General features: G+C 49.3%; 1 protein-coding gene across 9 annotated transcripts in view; it reads right to left on the bottom strand.

The window, feature by feature from the left end:
- The window catches only part of OGDH (oxoglutarate dehydrogenase), a 79,823-nt gene that overhangs the window by 43,338 nt on the left and 15,574 nt on the right, over window positions 1-20,911 (bottom strand). For 4 of the 9 annotated variants that reach the window (XM_070265554.1, XM_005609120.3, XM_070265556.1 and 1 more), the window contains exons 3-4: window positions 7,046-7,237; window positions 5,310-5,400 (exon numbers count right to left, since the gene is read on the bottom strand). In XM_070265554.1, the coding sequence (XP_070121655.1) occupies window positions 5,310-5,400; window positions 7,046-7,237 (283 nt within the window). Of the gene's footprint in view, window positions 1-5,084; window positions 5,401-7,045; window positions 7,238-20,911 lie in introns of all 9 variants that reach the window. The other 5 variants (XM_070265553.1, XM_005609119.3, XM_070265555.1 and 2 more) reach the window with 2 other exon arrangements.

Below are 20,911 nucleotides of genomic sequence, written 5' to 3'. Positions count from 1 at the left end.
TGCACAAAAGTGTGGATGCTTTGCTTAAAGCAAGGATAAAGAATCATCACTTTTCTCCTCAGAAAATCCTCAGAATCAAGACATAGGACCACAATAAGTGGCCATCGGCGCTGCCTGTGGAGCTCCTCCTAGCCTCAATGGGAGCTGCAAACGTACCACCTCTGTTAAAAAAATCTAAAGGCAATACAATAAAATGTTTACATTTGTTCATTTTGACTACTAGGTATGTGATGCTTTTATCTGTATTTTTCTACATTTCTAAAATAAAATGTGAACGAAAGACACAAACCAAAGGAGAGTGAAAAGAGAACAGAAGGTATTCTGGTTATCACTTACAGAAAGCACACACCAGCACCCGAGCGCTTTAAAACATTTAAAAAAATTACTGCTTGATGAGTACAAGATGCTCTGCTGGAGAGACAAAGAGTGGGTGGGATCTGGCCATGGTGCTTCCAAGCGAAGCATAGGTGGCAAGAAGCAGGGACGAGATGCTAGGCCTGGGTGTGCCTCGGTCTCCCAGTTCCTGGGCAGCCAGGAGGGAGGACACCTCCTGCAGGAGACAGACCCACCATGACCTGAGCTCGGCCCACCCTCCTGAGTCACTTAGGGAAAGGAACCTGATCCCAACTCTTCACTCAGTTGTCTGGTGGCACCACACGCCACACACAGCAGCCAATAAATGTTAAATGAACTGCTCTCTATCGCTCTGAAATTATGAAAGTTGATTAAAAATCAACTCTATTTTTAGCTCATTCTTCCCAGCTATCAAGGCAGCAAAACTTGACCGGGCAGACCCAGAGTGCTCTGGCAGTCAGGAGGAGGGGCGGTGAGACTTCATCCCTTACTGTGCTGGGAATGAACAAATTCATTTAAATAGCTAAAATTCTGTCATAATTTTGGACTTTTGAATTGGCTTTTTAACTACTTAACTCAAGTTCATTTCATAAGACTGACAATTTGCAAACACCAAACACCAATGATAAACAGGAGAAGTTTCACGCTTTCCTCCCTTCTATTTTTAGAATTTATGTTTTGAGTTCTCCTTTAATTATGTTTGAAGTAAACTTCAATCATTTTTGTCACTGTGGGCAGTTATACTATAGAATTTATACAGAAACCACAGATGATGACATTTTAAAATTGGAATCTAATTCAAACGCTGCACTTGAAAGACAACAGGAAAACTGAGGACAAGAGTTAATGGGAACTTTCTCCAAGTCACCAAATCAGTCAAGGGCAGCTCAGCTTGGGCCAGAAAGAAGAGACTGCCCAGTGCCCTCTCCCTACCCCAACAGAGTAAGACCTGGATGCCAGCACAGAACACTGGCCCCAAGGCAAAACAGCGCCCAGACTCAGCTACGTCTGCTGTCAAGTTGGTTCTAGTTAAGATGGCAATGACCCCATGGGTCTCTCTATCTGGACCTTTCTGTCAGTAGCCACACCTTGAACCTTCTTTCGGGCCAACCAGGAAAGGCCTTGCTAGGAAACCTGATCCAGTCCTGAGACCAGAGTCCGGCCTTCCCAGGGACATGTGGTGGAACGTGTGCCCAGGCATCTCATGCTGGAGCTCCCAACCCTCCTCCATGGGAGGTGGGGTTGATAGTACAACCTGGCACAAACTAAGATGTGCTTCTGGGGTCCACCTGGAACCTGGCCCCAGACATAACACGTCCTGGGAAATGGTATCCAGTTCCTAGCAATCACCCACACACTTATGGAACATAACCCACATCTAATTGAGAAACTGTCCCAACGTTAAAGTTTTAATTAAGATAATCACTAACGCCCCCATCTCAACAATACTCCTGCTACATTCACAGTATGTTCCATGTGTACACAATGTCTGACAGTAATCCTGATGTCCCAGGAGTATCCAGGAGCTCTGTGTGTCTGCCGAGTCTGCTGTGACAGGTAAGAGTGTACCTGTTAATTATCCCTCCATCTGTTACTCCAGGGGCCAGGAGAACTGCGATGTTAGGATAGAGGCTCTAGGCAACATTTCCTGGCCTTCTCAAAGTTGGTCAGAAAGATCAAGAACTCAGCAGAAACTATTTCACATATTCCACTTTATTTAACCAATTCTGGGTGGACATAGCTCTGTTCACACTGCAGACTAGCATCAGCCACCCTTGGGAACAGCTTCCTGCCCTCACTCATGGCTGGCACCTACCCAGCACTGCCCTTCCACCCCTTGTGCTTCTCTAACAACAGCAGAATGTGCTCTCAAAGGTATGGGTATGAGCATCCCCTGAGCGTCCGTTTCCCCACAAGAGAATGGAGAAGCTGTGCCTGTATCTGCAGGGAAAGGGGAAGGGCAGCTCAGAGGAGGCATTAGAGGGACCCAAGCTTGGGGAAGGCTGCTGTGTGACTCAGAATACCACTACAGTTAGTCACTTAGCCCAGACCTACACGCGGCCACACAGTCCATCCTGCTTTGGCAGGTTCCTGCACCAGAGCTACAATGCTTCCTCATCACTTGGGTTGCTGACCAGTCTTCACCACCACCTAACTCCTGTGTGACCCTGGACTATTTGCTCAATCTCTCAGTTTTGAATTTATCTCACTACCATAGAGTCCCACAGCTACTTATCTCAAAAGATTGATAATCATCACACTAGCTCGCACCTTCATGGAGCTGAGTAAGCTCCAGGCACTATTCTAAGAAGTTCATATAACTTTGAAAACAACCTTACAGATGAGGTGATGGAAGCACACAGCTAGTTCTGGCAGAGCTGGGACTCCCACCTAGGGAGCCGGCTCCAGAGACCAGGCCCTGAGGTTAGGATGAGAAGATGGGTATAAGAGTGCTCTAGGAACTGTCCATTGTCCAGGAACAAAGTGGTGACGTCAGACTAGCTGTGTTTTGAAGACCTGCACACATCAAATTCATGACCAATTTCCTACAGATTCAAATATACATGGTTTACACTATTTCCATTCTCTCTTTCTAAAGAAAGAACTTACCACGACTTTTATGCCACACTATCTCAAATCCTCCAGATGAAAATGCACTTTTTGCCACAAAAGGGGGGCTGCTCCCTGACTTTCTCCTAGTGGTTCTGAAGGGCCCCCAGTCAGAGGAGGCAGCGTCTCTTTCTCAGATGAGTGTAGGAAGCTCTGAGCTCCTCTGTGTGTGTCTCCTGGTTTATCATGTCCTCTTGCTTGCTCACCCTCACCATGTTGATGCTAAACCTCACAGACGCACAAACACTTGGGGACACTACTCCAGAGTGGAATGTAAGACAAGGCTGACAGGGCCTAGAAACAACTAGAAACAACAATGGAGGCCCTGCCTCTGCCTCTGATGAGAGCTGTGAATGAGGAGCTGGGCAGTGTCAACAGGCCTGGGATTTCTCACCCTTCACAGACTAGCTGGGTTGGGACTGCCTGGTGGACTTCCAAGAAACCTTGGCTGCGGCTCTGTCCTGACCTGACCAGCCTCAAGCAGGACAGAAGAGAGCCTTAGGCCTCCCAGGTATGAGAGCTGAGAACCACCAAAAAAGGTCTGTTTTGATATCAAGAAACTGGCCACCATGGATGCCACTGGGAGAGGAACTGGGGAGAAGCAGTTTCGGGCAAGACAGGGGGATCCTCACCTCCTGTGCGCCTTTCTTCTAGCGCACTATGGAACACAAACCTCTGAGGCCCGTGCCTGGGATGGCTTGGCAGTCAGCGACCTTCTCTGGATAGATGGCCCCAGGCATGCAGGTCTCCCAGGTGGGCCATCTTGCCCTAAAGCTCCTGGAGGGGACTCCCTGCAGGGGTGCGGGCCCTGAGCCCCTCTCCTAAGGAGGACTCAGGGTGCTGAGGGGGCTTCAGGACAGGTGAGCACAGGCTGTGTCGTTGGGCCTGGGTGCTACAGGGGCTAAGGGGGGAAGAACAGGAAAGAGGCTCCAAGTGCCCTGGAGACACTGCAAAGAGAAGCCTACTTCTTCAGAGCACAGAGTTGTCACCACCGAATAAAGCAGCAGGATTTAACTGAAGCCTTGTCTACAATCTGAATTGGCTCTATTCAATCATATCCAGGAGGGTTTCTCGAATCTTTCTTCTTAAAACTGCTAAAGGGCGGGTACAAAGTGGAGGAAACTCTGTATTATCTACAAGCATTTCTGAAGTGAAGACAGAGCAATGACAAACTGCTAACAATGGTCCCAGAACCAACAGTGTTTGAAAACTAGCCTTACCCGACTAGTGTCTGACCCTCCATGTCATACTCTGGTAATGCCCTTAAGGGCATGTGGGTATTACAGAGCGTTAGAGACCGTTATTTAGAGGAGGCAAATTTTGTCCCCTCTCAAAGAGCAGAATTAGGCAGGTAGGTGATCATCAGTTTTGTTAGCATGCATAGGGTTTCTTGTGAACAATGTGGCCATTTCAAAATTAGTCACATCATCATCTCTTTAGCAAGGTTAGCAGCACGGTCACTTAGAGCAGATTAACTAGAGAGCGCAGCTGTAGGTGCGAGCCCAGCCACGCCCTGCGCCTCATGACAGCAGCGGAGGGGTGCAGGCAAGTGTGACAACAACTGCCTGGGCGCTGCACATGCGCCTCCCTGCACGCCAGGGACGCCTTCCAAAGTTTCCTCAGTGTGATCACGGGCATTTAACAATCCAGACACCCAACTGCACAACTTGCTCTGGAATTCACCCTGTCAATGGCAGGGCACACCGTGCTTCAGAGAGGACAGCGTGTGACAACAGTTTTGAGCAAGGCCTCATCTGGGCAGAGGCAGCACTGCACTGAGATTTGGAAATGAAGCCAGAAGAGCTAGTTTCTGGAATATCTTCTGACCCGCCTGCCCAGGTAGGTCATCTTTTTCTCTGTGCCACAGACCTTTTCTGCCCCAAATTTTACTTTCCAATTTTGAGACTTAGAGAATTGAGCTCATACAATCTGGCTGAAAAGCTGGGATAAAAATAACTTGTCCAAACCACACTAAGGCTGCATTACCGATAAATTTCAAGTGATCAGAACGAAGGAAACTTAAGAGTCTTTCCCTTCCGTCTGTGGACATCCTGGCTATCACAAGCTGTGACACAGAGAGGAGCTAAGTAGCGCAGCGCTGACAGCTCTCAGACCCTCACCAAGTTTGTCTGTGGATGAGATAATATCAGCGGGCACGGAGGAGTCCAGATCAGCATCCAAAATTCCCAGGGGGTCCAGCTGTGCTACATGGTGCCCTCGTATCTACGAATGGGCCAGCGATGGAGAGGGAAGGACACACACAAAAGGACAGGAGAAAAAAAAGAGGGAAGGGGTAAAAAAAAGTAAAATTACATTAAAATTACTGTTTACAGATTAATTCTCACCCACGTTTGAAGAAACAGTTACTGGAGCATCATCAAAATTTACACAACTAATTCCGAGAGGATCAAGTTTTGCAATGTGGTGACCCCTGACCTGGAAGCAATAATACAAGCAATTGTTAAGCAGGTTCCGCAGGCTGTGGGGGGCAGGGGGTAAAAATTACACTTGGTCAGACTTTTCCCTGAGAACACCAATGAACCCAAATAACAAAATTAGTTTTAAAAAGCCTTGGAATATTTTATTTTAAAAGCACTATCATGCATAAGTGCACTTTTATAAAAAAGGGAAAAACTTATTAGGTTATGATAAACTTCGCAGTCTACAAGGATCCATTTCTTGGGATCCTTACACAGTTTGGGATATGCTTGGGACTCTCACTCCAGCGTGAACATAAACTGTCCCTGAGAAGAAGGGAAGGTGCCAGTGTTGGCGCAGGTATGGGGTGGGGCGGAGATATGCCATCTTATCCACAGGGCTGTCCTGCTAAGTGGTCAGGGCCCAGTGGGCAGAACAAAAGACAGCTACAACAGGGACGTCAGCATGGGGTCTGAACTGTTTAAAAAACAAAAACAGAAAGAAATCCCTACCAATTTTAAGTCTTTTTCAGTCTTGGATATTTTATTGACAATCTCTTGCTAGCAATTTGAGAAGGGGAATGGCTGCTAAGAGGTCACTGAAAGACCAGCTGATGTTACTGAGGCTGAATGAGTGTGGGCAATGGTCAGAACATACTCCCTGTGCCTCTTTCCTCCAGAAAAGTCCACTGTGAACAGCACTTGAGAGCACACGGCCCTGTTACTTAACACAGCTCCATGTGTCTCCTTTCATTTGCCTTGGGGGGAGAGCCTGACTTGCCAGGCTCCGGCAGGACGGACCCACCACCCTCCCTATGCTACCTATCCCAACAGCTGTGGCGCCTGGCCTGCACGGCCTCTCCAGGAAACAAAGTGTTAGAGAGAGGAGAACTGGGTGTGATTCCCCTGCCATGTAGCAGTGATGCAAGAAGAGGCAGCAGGGGAACCTAGATCCCCAGGGCTGCCAGAAGCAATGCTCCAGGCCTGATTTCTCCTCTTCTCCCCAGAACTACTCACAGACCAGGTGTTAAGGTCTGAATTTTGGGCTCTTCCCCATGCCAGGTGCACATCCTGGGAGAGGCTTCTGGGCTCTGAGAAAGGCTGGGGGAGCCCCGTTCTGTCCAACCCTTCTCTGATGGGGCTGACCACTAACTGGAATGCTCTTGGAGAGACTGCCCCTGCCTCTCACCCCTCTAAGGCTCAGCTGCCCCTCCCTTGCCTCCTCCTGTTTCCGTGGGCTCTGCTTCTGTCCCCAAACTCTAAAGGTTCATTTTTTCTTATTGTATTTGGGCGTAAGCAACTGATAAGGTAACAGTGCTTCAGGGAGCAGCACGCCCCTCCCCATCACTAGCACTTCCCCTGATGCCCAGGTGCTGACTGCCTTTCCTTGCCCACACATCTTTCATGCCAACTTATGGAATGAAACAAGGAGCTATTTCCAGAGCAGGTACTAAAGGTAGCACAGGATTTGCTCAAACAGGGTGCGACTGTCCTGGCTCCTTTTCTCTTGTCAAATTTCCTTTTTGCCTCCCTAGGACCCAGGGCAGGGAGAGAGCGCCTCGTGCTTGGGTGGGGGGAGGTGAGACAGCATTCACTCAGGAGGCCAGTCAGTGTGGCACCAGCTCTCACGGCTGGACTGCCAGCTGCTGCCGCCACCGCCTTACCTGGTAGGCCCTGATGAGAGACTGCACCGCCAAGTGATCCTCCACCAGCTTGTCCACATTGGGCTGGGCTCCCACCAGGGGCTGCGCTCGGGCCAAGGCAGACAGGGAGCCTGGGCTCAGGGGGAGTGGGCTCTGGTAGGCGGTGCCCGGGGGTGCTCCGGCATTGGTGTTTCGGAAAAAAATGTCCCATGACTGAAGGCAAAGAAGGAACACACGTGTTACTGCACTGCTCACCTAGGGCCTAGGACTTATTTTTTAGCCAAAAGAACTGTTCTTGGCAGGCAAGTCACGTCGGTTATATTTGTCTACCAGCAGGCTGGTTGGGCTGACTTCCTCCTACTCTGGACAGCCCACTTCGACCTCCAAAGAGTGGGTCTCCCAAAGTGGAGCCCCTGCTTCCATTATTCTTTCAGGATGCGCCTTCTTACCTCCACTCCTATGATGCAGATGCCCCGTGGCAGCCCTTCCATTAAAACCCCAAAAGCACAAGGCCAAGCAGCTCTGAGGCACTTCCATATGCTGACTGCTTCCACGGCGGGCAGCCCAGGAGGCAGGGGAACAGAAGTTTTCCTCTCCTATCTGTCTCCCGGCCTGGTTATCTTGGCTTTCCTGTCTACAGGTCTGCAACCACCCCAGATCCTCAAACCCTGCCTAAGGGGTACTGAGTGGACCCAGAGCCTCTCTTAAGACCCAAGAGGCTCAGCACAGCCTTTGGGCCCAGGCCTGCCTTGTGCATGCTCTTCCTCCCTGGACAGAAAGCCAGAGCGGGGCCTTTGTGTAAGAGGCAGCTCTGGGCTTGGACCTGTGAAGTATGAAGTGTTCCCTACCGACCTCAAGAGAAATACAGTCCTGTGTCACAGAACAACATACTGGTCAAGGACAGACCACATAGAGGAAGGAGGTCCCATGAAATTAGTACCATAGAGCCTGGGTGTGTAGTAGGCTGTACCACCTAGATTTGTGTAAGTACACTCTGTGATGTTCGCACAATGAGATCACCTAATGACGCATTTCTCAGAACATGTCCTCGTAAGCGAGGCACAGCTATAGTCTCGTCTGCACCTCAGGAGGGCGACTGGGAGCTAAGGGCTCAGGGTGTGTGGTGAGGCAGGACTTTGAATCGGAGCTCTGAGATCTTGGCAAGTTACTTCACCTCCTGTGCTCAGTTTTTTCATCTGTAAGATGAGGACTCAATTCTATATTCTTCATAGGTCTGTGGGAAAGACTAAATCATGTAGTGAAGGGCACTCAGCACACCATTGGGTAGGCAATAAGAATTCGATTGGCACTACTATTGGTTTCAATCTCCTTTGTGCTAATGTGAACTAACTCATTTACTTCTTTTCCTACTCTTTTTGGTTATTTCATGTTTGGTTCAACATATAATTTTTTTTTTTTGAGGAAGATTAGCCCTGAGCTAACATCTGCCGCCAATTCTCCTCTTTTTGCTGAGGAAGACTGGCCCTGAGCTAACATCCATGCCCATCTTCTTCTACTTTATATGTGGGACGCCTACCACAGCATGGCTTGACAAACGGTGCCACGTCCGCACCCAGGATCCCAATGGGCGAACCTTGGGCTGCCAAAGTGGAAAGTGCGAACTTAACTGCTGTGCCACGGGGCCGGCCCCTCAATTTATAATTTTTATAGACACCATGAGGCTACAATAGTTTATTCATCCCATACAAAGATGAGTTTTTTTTAAAAGATATTTTGAAGGTCAGAAAAATAAGATTCCTCTGCAAAAAAAAAATCCACCAAAACTCAAAACCAGAAAGTTTAGAAATATAAAAACATTGTCTTTCTTCTCTGCCATACATTTTCCAGTTTCCAAGATTCTTCCATCAATAAACTGATTAGACTTCTTGAAAAATCTGGAGAGGAGAAACTTCACTAGATTTCTGTGTTCGCCTTCCTAGTAAGTGCTACCAAGATGCTATGCAGATGTGCTCGCTGGGGCTCAGACAGGTACTGAATGGGTTTGTCCCTGTCTGGACAGAAACCAGAGATGGGTCCTTAAGGTCTCCTGGCTTTTCAGGTGGGCTCTTTTCAATGCTGTCCGAGGCACAGACGTACCTGACTCTGATGGTTCCCCCCGAGAGACCACTGCATGCTGCCACTGATCACAAACTAGTCACTGTGACAAGTGCAGGCCCAGAACACCCGGCTCACACAGGGCAGTCTGGCTTCTCATTAAAACTGCTTTTGAGAGGAGCTTTGCAGAATGTTTAAATTATTCTACAAGAAGAACATATTTCTTCTGTATTTAGAAAAATTAACTTTCAAAAATCAAACTATTAGGAGGATGAGTGTACAACATGGTGAATACACAAAAAACCACTGAGTTGTATACTTTTCATGTAAAACACATCTCAATAACAATTTTAAAATGTTTTAACAAATCTATTCAAGGTTTTACTGTTTTCACCTTCCTGGTTAATTTTCAGTGTGTCACCTGATGGCAGAACAGATTTAGGGTTCTCTTCTGGCACCAGCCATAACACCAACTGTAAGGCACTGTGTACCATGTAACCTGACGTCCAAGCATTCCTCTACAATCCAGGACTTGGAACCCCCAAGACCATTTTCTCACTCTCCCTCCATCAAACTGGTTCCCACCAGCACCCTGAGTCTTCCTCTAACACGGTAAAAGGTGGTAAGTCCACCAGAGAAAGCAACTGACTTACTCTTGTGAGAAAGGAGAGGACGCCTCAGTACCAAGTCCCTAGGGGCTGGGAAGGCTGCCTCCATGCTTGGCATCCACCTGGCTCCTTACAAGGACATGGGAGCTGACACAGTGGACACACCCAAACACTTCTGACTTCATGGAGCTTTTCCATCAGGCTCACGCAAGCTCCCTGCATGGTGAAAGTAGCTCTGGCCGAGGGCTCTTCCTGGCCTCCATCCAGGCTGCCAGTAACTGAAGGCCTGACCTAAAAGGAGCGCTTCTGATTCAACAGCGAATGGGGCAGGAGTCAGCCCAGACTTGCACGGCAAGAACCAAGAGCACGCTGCTCCTACCACGTAAAACCTAATCAAGTTTCTTCTTTATCCCAATCCCGCTCCAAAGCTGGCATCTCTACCCTCACCTGTGTCCCTGGGCCTGCGAAGAGGCTTAAAGGCTGGGCATGACCCTGAAACCGAGTAGCCGCTGTAGGCAACACACACGATCCAAACTTTCAAACCTTAAAGCAGACGGTCTTTCTTCTGCCACACAAAAGGTATGAAGATGTGTCCAGATATGCAGTGGCAGTCGCCCAACAGCAAGGCCTTGGATTCAAGGACCACTGGCAGCACACCGACCCCTCATCCTGATGGATACCAGCTGCTTATGTATATAGAGCCAAAAGGCATAGCAAAAATCCCAAGTTCTCCTCTTTGGAAAAATCAGCTTTGAGTAACAGGGAACAACAGCACAGCAGCAGAGGTGGGGCTAGCTACTGTCCTGATGCTCTGAGCACCTGGAAAACCAACCACACTCTCCCTGGGAGAGGGTCAGGTGGGATTTACACACAGGGGACATGAAGCAGGGATAGTGATCAGGTCAAGTGAATTTCAGGGAGCAGGGTAGCTCTCACATTAACACCATCTCTCATCCTGGCTTATCCATGCCAAAGCCAGCGGACAAGAAAATGAAAGGAACTTCCAGGGAGACAAAGGCTGCAGGGCCCCTTTGAGGAAGGCCCGGGGCTGGGGGTGAAGGGGGGTGGAAGCAGGAATTGCCATCATCCGGCCCCCTCTCTCTGACCTTTTTTGTGTGCTTGGAATAAAACTCCAGGTGATTTTCAAGTGGCTGAGGACAACTGCACAGACGGAAATTCTGCTTCAACTGGAGGCAGTCAGAAAAAACTGGTTCATACCAGTATTGCAGAGAGCTGGGAACCCCTGGGAAAGAATATGCCAGGAATGCAGCTTCGGGCTTTCCTGTAATTCACCCCCCACAGCAAGCACACACCACCAGCTTGCTCTCCCGCAGCTCGGCCAGGCCCTCTCACTCTTTCTAGGAAGGTGTGGGCCTCTGCACTCTGGTAAGCGCTTGCCTGCCCTCAGACAAGGAGCCCACTCCTACAACAGCAAGCCCTCTTCCACCATGACCCGAAAGGTCTTCACACTTGGGTGACAGTTCTGTAGACTGGAGCCACTGCCTACACTTGGCGAAACCGCTCGTACTGCAACTTAAAATGGGTATGTTTTAATATAAGTCAGACCTCAAAAAAGTTGATTAAAAAAAAGGCTCTGAGAGTGAAGGTCCTTTCAGGCTTGCGGGTCTCACCACCCCACAGACGCCGAGCCTGACTCTCTCTCCCTCCTCCCTTGTGGCCGTCTCATTTCTCCAGAGATGTCCGCCCCTCCTCCCCGCCTCTCCCTACACCTGAACTGGCTTCTGCTTTCAGTTCGTGGGGCCCGCAAAGCCCTCCCTGTCACTGCTCTCCACATGCTGGCCCAAGTCATCTTTAACGCTTGGTGTTGTCACTGCCTGGTGAGGGTTCCCCTCCTGATAACTGCAGCCCTCGTTCGTTGATTCTCAGCTTGAGGTTTTATTTACTTGTGTGTTTACCTGCTGCCAGTTCTGGTTCTCTCCCTGATGGCAGATTCCCTACTCCCAGGATACGTGACCACGAAGCTGGTCAGAGTGAAGCCCCTCTCCAAATGAAGAGAAAACTTTAAGAAGATGACACCTGTGCCTGTCTCACCTGCTCTCTGTATCTGGAGGCGCGCGGCCCCAGGTGTCTTGTTGAGTGAGAAAAACAAACCCTATCCATGAAGCCAGCTGAGCGGAGTTCTCTCTTTCTCTGAGCCAAACTCACTCCTAACTATCCCTTGCTCTTGTGTGGATGCCCTGAACCAAAGGCCCGATGTGGGCAGGGGTGGTAACTTCTACCTCCAGAAATATCTCAAGTGACAAGGCAGAAGCGAGGATGAGAAAGCACAGTAGGTGGCTGGTCGGGGGGGAATGCGACTTAACAGCACAGTAATCTAACAGCATGGTACATCAAAACCACTGACAACATTTTCCTGAACAGGAATGGTTTTTCACTCATGAGAAACAAGACAAAGTCAGACTCTGGCTTCTGTGTGGGGGTGTGGTCTTGGCCCAGAGTGTGGCCTTCTGTGTCAGACTAAGCCAGGTAGGAGTCCCAGCCCCACCACAGGGCAGTGTGCTGGTTTTCCTCCTTCACATGTATCACAAGGCAGATTTAACTACTAATCTGCCACGCAGCCACCACAAACTCCCACTGAGTATCAGGGCACCCAATTGCCAACATCACAGCCTCCAACTTCTTCATGCCTCTGTTGTATAAATAACTCAGTAAGGAAACTCTCTGTCCTCCTGCCTGACCATGAACATACAATGGCCAGACATAGACACTCAGTCCTCTGTTCACCAGAGGTGAAAGGGAGCAGTGGCCTGAAGAAGTCAGGATCTCAGCTCAAAGAGGACGAGGAAAGGCATCTGCCACAGAAAGCCAGCTCCTCTGTCTGGCAGGACTAGAGGGTTCCACCACACATGAATGGTCTTCCCAAAGGCATGCAGGATGTACTGCATGAAAAGGTGAGCACTGTTACTTAAAAGTTCAGGTCCACGAATATCACCGAGGCTGCCTATACACAGCATGCACTGAGGTCCGGGGACAGGAAAACCACCACGATGAGCTCCTCTCTCAGGAATGGCAGGACAGACGAGTGAACATGTAACTTCAGAGGAGGGACAAGTACCAGGAAATAAAGGGAAGGATGGTGCTCAGAGGAGATGATGGTGGTCTGAGCCCTGCAGCACAGCTGGGTATGAGGAGCCTGAGGAGAGAGATGCATCACATGGCCACAGGGAAGGCATGTGTGTGAGCTGGTAGAGACAAGAATGGGAAGGTGGGCTGGGGCCAGGTCTCAGGCGGCCTGGCAGTGAGAAGTAATCCGACTAGCCGGGGTTTCGGTGCTCCTTCTGAGGAAGTAGTTACCCATGCCTAGGAGCAGAGCCTGAGCCAGGCTAGGGTGAGCAGGAGGGTGGAGTGGCTCATGGGCAGGCCAGCCGGCATAGGTGTGCACCTGCTGCCCACCTCCCATGAGTGAGTTTAAGGCCATCAGCTTGTTACTGAAATGATTCATCCAAAACATGATAGATTTCAAGTGTAAATAAGTGTAACATTCTGGTTGGAGTGAAACCAGAATTCTTACTTTTAATTTTAGATAACTAACAGCATCAACTGCAGTACATGAAGGTGTTTTCAAAGCCATCACTCCTCCTATGCTCCCCACAAGCCTCCCAGACTTCCAACAACCCTGGTGGACTTTCCCTGCAGTCATCACACTCTTCTCCCCAGTTAAAGGAAGTTCTTCAAAGGCTGCAGACACGTCCCTTTTCCTCTGTAATGTCTGACGGAAGCTAGTCCAGTGCTTTGCTCCATAGTAGGTGCTCACCGCGCCTGCTGAGCTAAAATTAGACGGGTTTGGACTCCTTCATGAGGCAAACAGCCTGACAGGAGTGATGTCTGATGATACGTCAGGTGTGCTGCCAGCTGCAGTGCTACGTGGGATGTCAGGTGTACTGCTAGGTGTGGTGCTAGGTATGGCATCAGCTATAGGAACCTGGAGGGTCCAGAGTCCAGAGGCTCCACCTCCCCTCAGAAAAGCTGCTGCCCTCGGCAGGTGTGGGACTCTCACCAGGGAATGAGGTAAGCAGACTTTGCCCTGTTTATTGTCAGTAGACTGCAAGCGTCTCAGGGCCAAGTTCCTGGCTATGAAGTTCACAACAGAGACTGTTCACAGAGGTTTCAGCTTCTGAGGGGCAGCAAATATGTCACCTAGTGTCCCTTCGCCTGTCTCAAAGGCCCCCACTGTGTCAGATACATTGGCCAGAACAGGTGTGTGACAAAAGGGCCATGCACAGGACTGCGCCCACTGCAGTGGGCCTGCCTGCTGCCAGCTCACGGGGTTGGGAGCCCCAGTCCTGCCTTCCGTGGGCTGAGCGAGGCCAGGGAAGTCACTTCAGCGCTCTGTGCCTGATTCTTTGCCTACAAGAGCAGGGAGCACAGGCTACTTAGGAGGACACCCATGTATCTGCATAGCTTTTCACAATTTAAGAAGCACCTGCAGGTATACTCGTATTTGTTCAAGAAGTTGATGATCAAACTTAAGCTGGGGGTTAATAATGCTTATTCTAGCTGTCAAATTCTATGACTTTGGGTTGTTCTGAATTGACCAGACCACTTCCTTTTGTCCAAAGTCCCCTTCAGATGCTGCTCTTTGCCACCCTGCCGTCTCCACATTAGCAGTGGAATAAGCCCCACCCTCTCACGATATGCACCCTGGCCTGGAACATGACATCATCTGATGGCCACCACTCCCCTCTGCCAGTGCCCTGCCAAGGACACTGACGTAAAACCACCCTGCGGAATGGGTGGGGCAGCTTCTAGCCACCTCTTGAAAGGACCAAACCCCAGGCTCAAAGGCCATCACACAGCTGATAAACTAATGCCTACCAGTCCAGGCTTCAGACCTCAGCATTGTCACAAACAACCGTATTATTAGGTTCTGATATTAACAATGCTTTTTAACTGAAATTCAGGGCAACAAATGACCAACGAAAATGGATGCATGGCCATCCTGAAACAAGGGTTTGGCTGGTTCATATTAATTCAGTCAAACAAATAAGACAGGCAGCAGCTCCCAGAGCCAAGAACGGTCACCAGTGACCTGCTGGCCCACAGGCGCTGCTCCCTGAGCACCCTAGTTCCCTGGAGGCAAGCTGGCATGTCTTCCCAGCCACCCTGCACAGGGGCTCTTCTGGCTCAGAAAGTGCACCGGCAAATGCTGGTTATTTCCTAACCAGGTTACTGTGCTCACTGGCCCAGCTATGGTGTAGTGCTGAGTAATTCATGTCTCTGCTGTGCATGAAAAGGCTGCACTAAGACATCTCTACAACCTTTCCAAAGCACCCTATGTGTGCCAAGTGCTGGGCCCTGAGCCTTTCTTTTTTTTTTTTTTGAGGAAGATTAGCCCTGAGCTAACATGTGCTGAGGAAGACTGGCCCTGAGCTAACATCTGTGCTCATCTTCTCTACTTTCTATGTGGGACGCCTGCCACAGCATGGCTTGCCAAGCAGTGCCACGTCTGCACCCAGGATCTGAACCAGCAAACCCTGGGCCGCCGAAGTGGAACATGCGAACTTAACCGCTGCGCCACCAGGCCGGCCCCTGAAACTTTCTTGAAAACAGTGTGTGTGACAGTCCCAGTGTCCTAACGGGATGCCCAGGTCAGGGAGGTCTGCAGTTGACTGCCCCCACCGCCCGTGCCTGAATCTTCATAAAAGATTACTGCTTTAGGGCTAAGTGCTCTTGAAAGACAGTGCCACAGGACATGCAGCACTGGACTTCAGACCCCTCCATCCACTAGCAGGGCCTTGCTCAAACTGTCCCCAGCTGAGCACAGGCAGGGCCTCGCGCAGGCCCAACTCAGAGTGCTGCCCACAACGGAGTCTAGGAGGCACTAGGATCAGGTCTGCCTGACTTGTCACCACAGAACTATTTGTACCGGAAGCAATTAAAATTGGGGATTCTACTTGGGCACTCCTCAGTTAGGGAAAGCAAATGAATTTATGCTTGATCAGAGTGATGCCGTTGTTTGTAAAGCACAGTGTAGCACAGGTAAGAGAACATCTCCAAGGAACCTCTAATCTCTTCTCTCTGGATTGGTGTGCAAGTCGAATGTTAATAAACACCTAAGATTAGCAAAGACAAGCTGCCTCAGCTCTGCCCTATGGAATCTGCTGATAGAGGAACGATACTCCCTGGGTCTCTGGTCCAAACTAAAGGTGGTGGCCCCAACAGACCATATAGAAACCAAACCACATGTCCTCCCACACCTGCACGAACATCCCTTGCAGTGGCTGTGCGGCTTCTCCATCAGAGCTGAGCCCTTTGGGCTGGCCTGAGACTGCTCTGACCAAGACCAGAGATGACAGCGGCAGTGTGTGAGCTCTGGGCCGGCATCCAAAGCCCTCGCCCTCGGCCTCGCCTTGCCTTGCCTCTCGGAGCTAACTTGAGGCTTTGTGAGGGGGTCGCTTCAGCCCCCCAGCAGGATGGTAGGGCCTGGTGAACAGCTGGCACCAAGCGCCAGATGTGAGGGGGGCAATCATGAAGCTGCAGCCCGGCTAAGCCTCATCTACATGAGAGCCAGGAATCCTAAGAAAGACTACACTGCTGGTGTTTCAAGTCACCAAGTTTTGGGGTGGTTTGTTAAACAAACGCTCACAGAAGCAAGCTTCTACTGCATGAAAAGATTACATCCAGGACACCTATGACTGCACTCAAAAGCAGTCTTTTTGGCATCGGTCAGGAAGTGAGAGCACTCACCCTCTGCCCAGCAGGTCGTACCCAACAGGGTGCTCCATCGACTCAGAATAGCAACTCTTGAGGGAGGCTGTGACGAACCACAGTGGGCATCTGGGCATCTGGTGTCCCTGACCTCCAAGCCCTAGCGTGCAGCCCTACCTGGAGGACCCCAGCCCAGCTTCACAAAGCCACTGCTGCAAATTCAGAGAGAATTCTGGGTCTGCAAGTCATGACCCCTTTGAGAGAAGGCCCCAGTCTCACAATCCACCCATGGAAAGCTCCTTTTCACTCTTGGGTCCACCTTCTCCTTAAGGTCATTCTGATCTCTCTCTCTAGTCCTTTAACCTCTGACATCATTTTAAAGAAAATTTTTGCTTAAAATACAGTTGCAATATTTTGATTTATAAGATGACCAAAATATATATTTCTCATATATATATATGGTCTTAGTCCACAGTTCCTGGTTCACAGCTCCCCCAACTCCTGGAATTTCAATTTCCTAAGCGACAAGAGCCATAAAATTGCCTTTTGTTACGTTAATGAGGTGACTTTGGACCTCAGCCAAGGGTGGGGACTAGATGCCAGGAGAACAGGCCATGTGATCAGAGGACTGGGCAGCCCCACCCCATTTCCGGGGGGGGGGTGCGGGGGGGGGGGGGGGGGAGGTGTTTGAGGTGTAATCAATGGCCAATGACTGAGTCAATTATGATTATGTAATGAAGCCTCCATAAAAACCCAAAGGGATACCTCAATAGCTCTTTTCAGAGAGGTCTCACACTGGGGAAGCAGAACACTTCCACATGCCACCAAGCTGGGCCCCAAGCTACAGGAGGACAGAAGGTCCTTTGTTCAGGACCTTGCCCTATGTATCTCTTCATTTGGCTGTTGATTAGTATCCTTTAATATCCTTTGTAATAAATCGAAAATCTAGTGAGTAAATGGGTTTTTTTGAGTTCTGTGAGTCATTCTAACAAATTAATTGAACCAAGGGTGGTCTTGTGGGATTGAGCCCTTTACCTGTGGAATCTGATTCTATCTCTAGATAGATCGTGTCAGAACTGAGTTGAATTCTCAGAGTCCTACTGGCATCCAAGAATTCCTTGTCAGTGTGAGGAAGCATGCACACGCATGTGCACACACACGCACACACGCACAGGTAGTAGGTCCAGGAATCCTTTACAACAGCACAAAGGATAATTATTTAAAACCCACACTCCCAAAGGTGCAGCCCTCCTTTATGCTAAGCTCGCCTCTCCTCATTGCAGGTGCAGTTAGCCCTTCATCAGTGCCAGGGCCCCTCTACCTGGGCCCTCAAACTCTCTAACCGTGGAGGGGGTCCATGCTCCCATAGCATCTCACGAATAAACAAATGCCCCTTGGCTTGATCTTGGAACCTCTCCATTTATGTCCAAGCCCAAACTTTTGGTGTTCACTTGCTGCCTCTGGCTTCTGGCCCCCAACAAGCCTCCAAAATTACCCACCAAATCCTTCCCCAACCCTCCTGGGCCCTTGCATCTGTATCTTTACACAGACACCCTGTCCCATGTCAGGCTCCTTCCTGACCCTTCCGAAGCTAGTCGGTTCTCTCTGTACTTAGCTGTTGTTCAGCTCATCTAATTTTCCACTGGCCTGTGTGCTCAGGGGCCCTGCATGCGGCACATCTCCTGGCAGCCTCTCAACAGTCCTCCAACAAAACTGTCATGAGCTGCAAACTGCTACATAAGGACAGTGAAGGTGCTGCTTCACGTTTCTTATACTTTTCAAAGGTATTAATTTTATCTCGCTAACTGAACTGTATGAACACAACCCTTTAAGAGTAAAATATTGGGGGCTGGCCCCGTGGCTGAGTGGTTAAATTCGTGCGCTCTGCTGCAGGCGGCCCACTGTTTCGTTGGTTCGAATCCTGGGCGCGGACATGGCACTGCTCATCAAACCATGCTGAGGCAGTGTCCCACATGCCACAACTAGAAGGACCCACAAAGAAGAATACACAACTATGTACTGGTGGGCTTTGGGGAGAAAAAGGAAAAAAAAAACCCAATTGATACTTTAAAAAAAAGAGTAAAATATTGTACCGAAGTTAGGGAAGATGCTCTTGGCTTGTGTAGTTGATTTAACATAAGAGGCACCATGGTTGAAATTCCTCCTGATGTAGAGAGCTGAGTATCATCGAGGGGTTACTTCAGAATGCTGTGTAGCAGCCTTGACCATTGAAATCCCAGTAAGTATACCATGGGCCTTAAATATATGTATGTTTCTTTCCCTCACCCCAAGGTTAGCACAGAACCGGGCCAAACGGCAGCTGAGTTTTCAAAGTGCAGCCAAGGCAGTTTCAAAGCTGCAGAGAGAAAACACACATGTCACCCCCTACTGGGGATGATGCGTGTCTGTTTTTCCTCCACTTACCTGGTTCACTTAACAGAAAAACAAACAGGATTGTGTTTCATGAGCATAGAAGGAAAAAGCAGAACTGCCTGGGCCAGAAGGGTAGCATGGCCAAGCTCAACAAGGTGGGGCTGAGAGTCTGGAATCTCTGCCTCGAGTGCTATACAGGGTGTTCCTGCGGCGGCCATGCTGGACCAGAGAGCTGTTATTACACTTAGGAGCTGGCCCGAGAAAGGCACGAGAAGAAATGGATGTGGTTAACAAGAGGAAGACAAGCTTTAGGAAGTGGGCAGACGTCACTCAGAAGGCCTAGGCAGGGGAAGTGAGCTCCACGGCACTGAGGATGGCCAGGAAAGCCCAATGACCACGGGCAAAGAGGGCACTGCAGGGCAGAGGAGGACAGAGAGCTCTTCCACCAGCTCCAGTGCTGGGACCAACCCTGGGTCCTCCCTGGCAGGGCTGACACCAAGCTACGCCTGTGGGTGGGCACCTGCCTCCAGCACCCAAAGGCAGCCCCACGAGGACTCAGCAGTTCTCAATTACCTGTTTGTTTTAAACACTAACAGGGGCAATCTGACTTTGGTTCTAAGTGTTTTTAAGATGTAAATAAAAATAAAGTACCGCCATCTGACTTGTCCCCAACATGGCTGAGACCCTGAGGGAGGGCTTTGCATGCTGACAGAACAGGCCCTGGCTGAAGGTTCCTAAACGGGTCAAGTGGCAAGCTGCGCTCGACAAGGTGTTTAGGACTGGAGTGCAGAGGCCAGACTGGAGGAAAGAATGCAGAAGAGACAACGGTCTAGGAGGACCACACTACAGAAGCAAAGGCAAGACGGTGCAGAGGAGGACCCTGAGCCGGCCAGTTAACTGGGCAGCAGGCAAGGACACAGGGGCACCCAGAGCACTTGAGGGCTTGCAGCTCTGAATTGTTTGATTACTTTACCGCAAACATAGTTTTCACAATTAAACATTTAAAAATAAGTTTTCTTTAAAAAGATGGATCTAACAACCAGCTGTAAATTATAAAGCCAAATATGAAAAGGCAGCTTTAACATAACCACAAATAGCTGAATATAGACTAAGATTATAACACAGAATTATCTTGTTAAATTTGTTGGGTGTGGTTAAGAACACATTCCGTTGTTAATTAGAGACACATTAATACAGTTATGGCAGAAATGACTCAGGGCTAGGATTTGCCGTAAATTACTCCAGTGGGCCCCCACCCAAAACAAAACAACAATCAGAAGAGTGAGTGAGGAAAGGAATAGATGCTCAGACTGGCAAACTGTAGAGACCTGCTGAAGTTGGGTGATGGGTCTCCTCATGGAGGTTCCTTGTATACTCTTCTCTCTACTGTATGTTTGAAAATATCGTAAAAAGTTTAAAAAGTACTAACAGGAAAGCAGAGTGCATAAGGCAGGGAGAGGGAGATGCTAAATTTGTTCTGTTTCTGCCAGATATGAAGTTCAGTCCCAGCAGTTCTCCACAAGCTCTCTGTAAATGGGGGGGAGAGAATGATGACAGCATCAGCCCTGAGGACCAGGAGCTCGACATCTCTTATCTGATGCAGAAATGGGAGATCAGAAAGATGACCAATCTAATTCTTAAAACCTACTTTATTATTTCTACCTAAACTATTTGTTCTAAAACAAGAGTGCAAATGAAGCATTCTTAAGTCAACTACTTCTAAGGTCTTTTGTGGGTCACAAATGTCTTTGAAAATCTGATGAAAGCTCTGTATCATGTCCCTTGAAAAACAAGCATATATCATGTATTAGGCCTAATTCAACTTGGAGAGGGGATCAATTCCACTTTTCTGGGATGGCAGAGGAGGGGGACTAATGCATGTCCACTGATTTACATCATCCCATCCCTCTCCCTCTAGAAGATGCTGTGTCCCCTGGAGAATTTGGGCAATAGAAACCAGCACATAAAATCTGGCCCAAAGATGCCAAGTTGCATGTATTCTCTTATTAAACTACAGGTCCCTTTTTGAGATTCTCCATGCATACTCCCTGCAGAATCTCTCAATGAGATTCTGACCCCCAGCGCCCAAGGGCCCAATCTTCACCCTGGATTCTTCCCCAGCAGGCTGCATCTGTGCCTGTCAGTAGACCTTTCATTGTGCTGTCCCACCCCCAGGATGGAT

Source organism: Equus caballus, chromosome 4, assembly GCF_041296265.1.
Source record: "Equus caballus isolate H_3958 breed thoroughbred chromosome 4, TB-T2T, whole genome shotgun sequence".
Lineage (NCBI taxonomy): Eukaryota > Metazoa > Chordata > Mammalia > Perissodactyla > Equidae > Equus > Equus caballus.
Note: the sequence above shows the minus strand (reverse complement) of the source record. Positions and strands in the feature narration are given on the sequence as shown.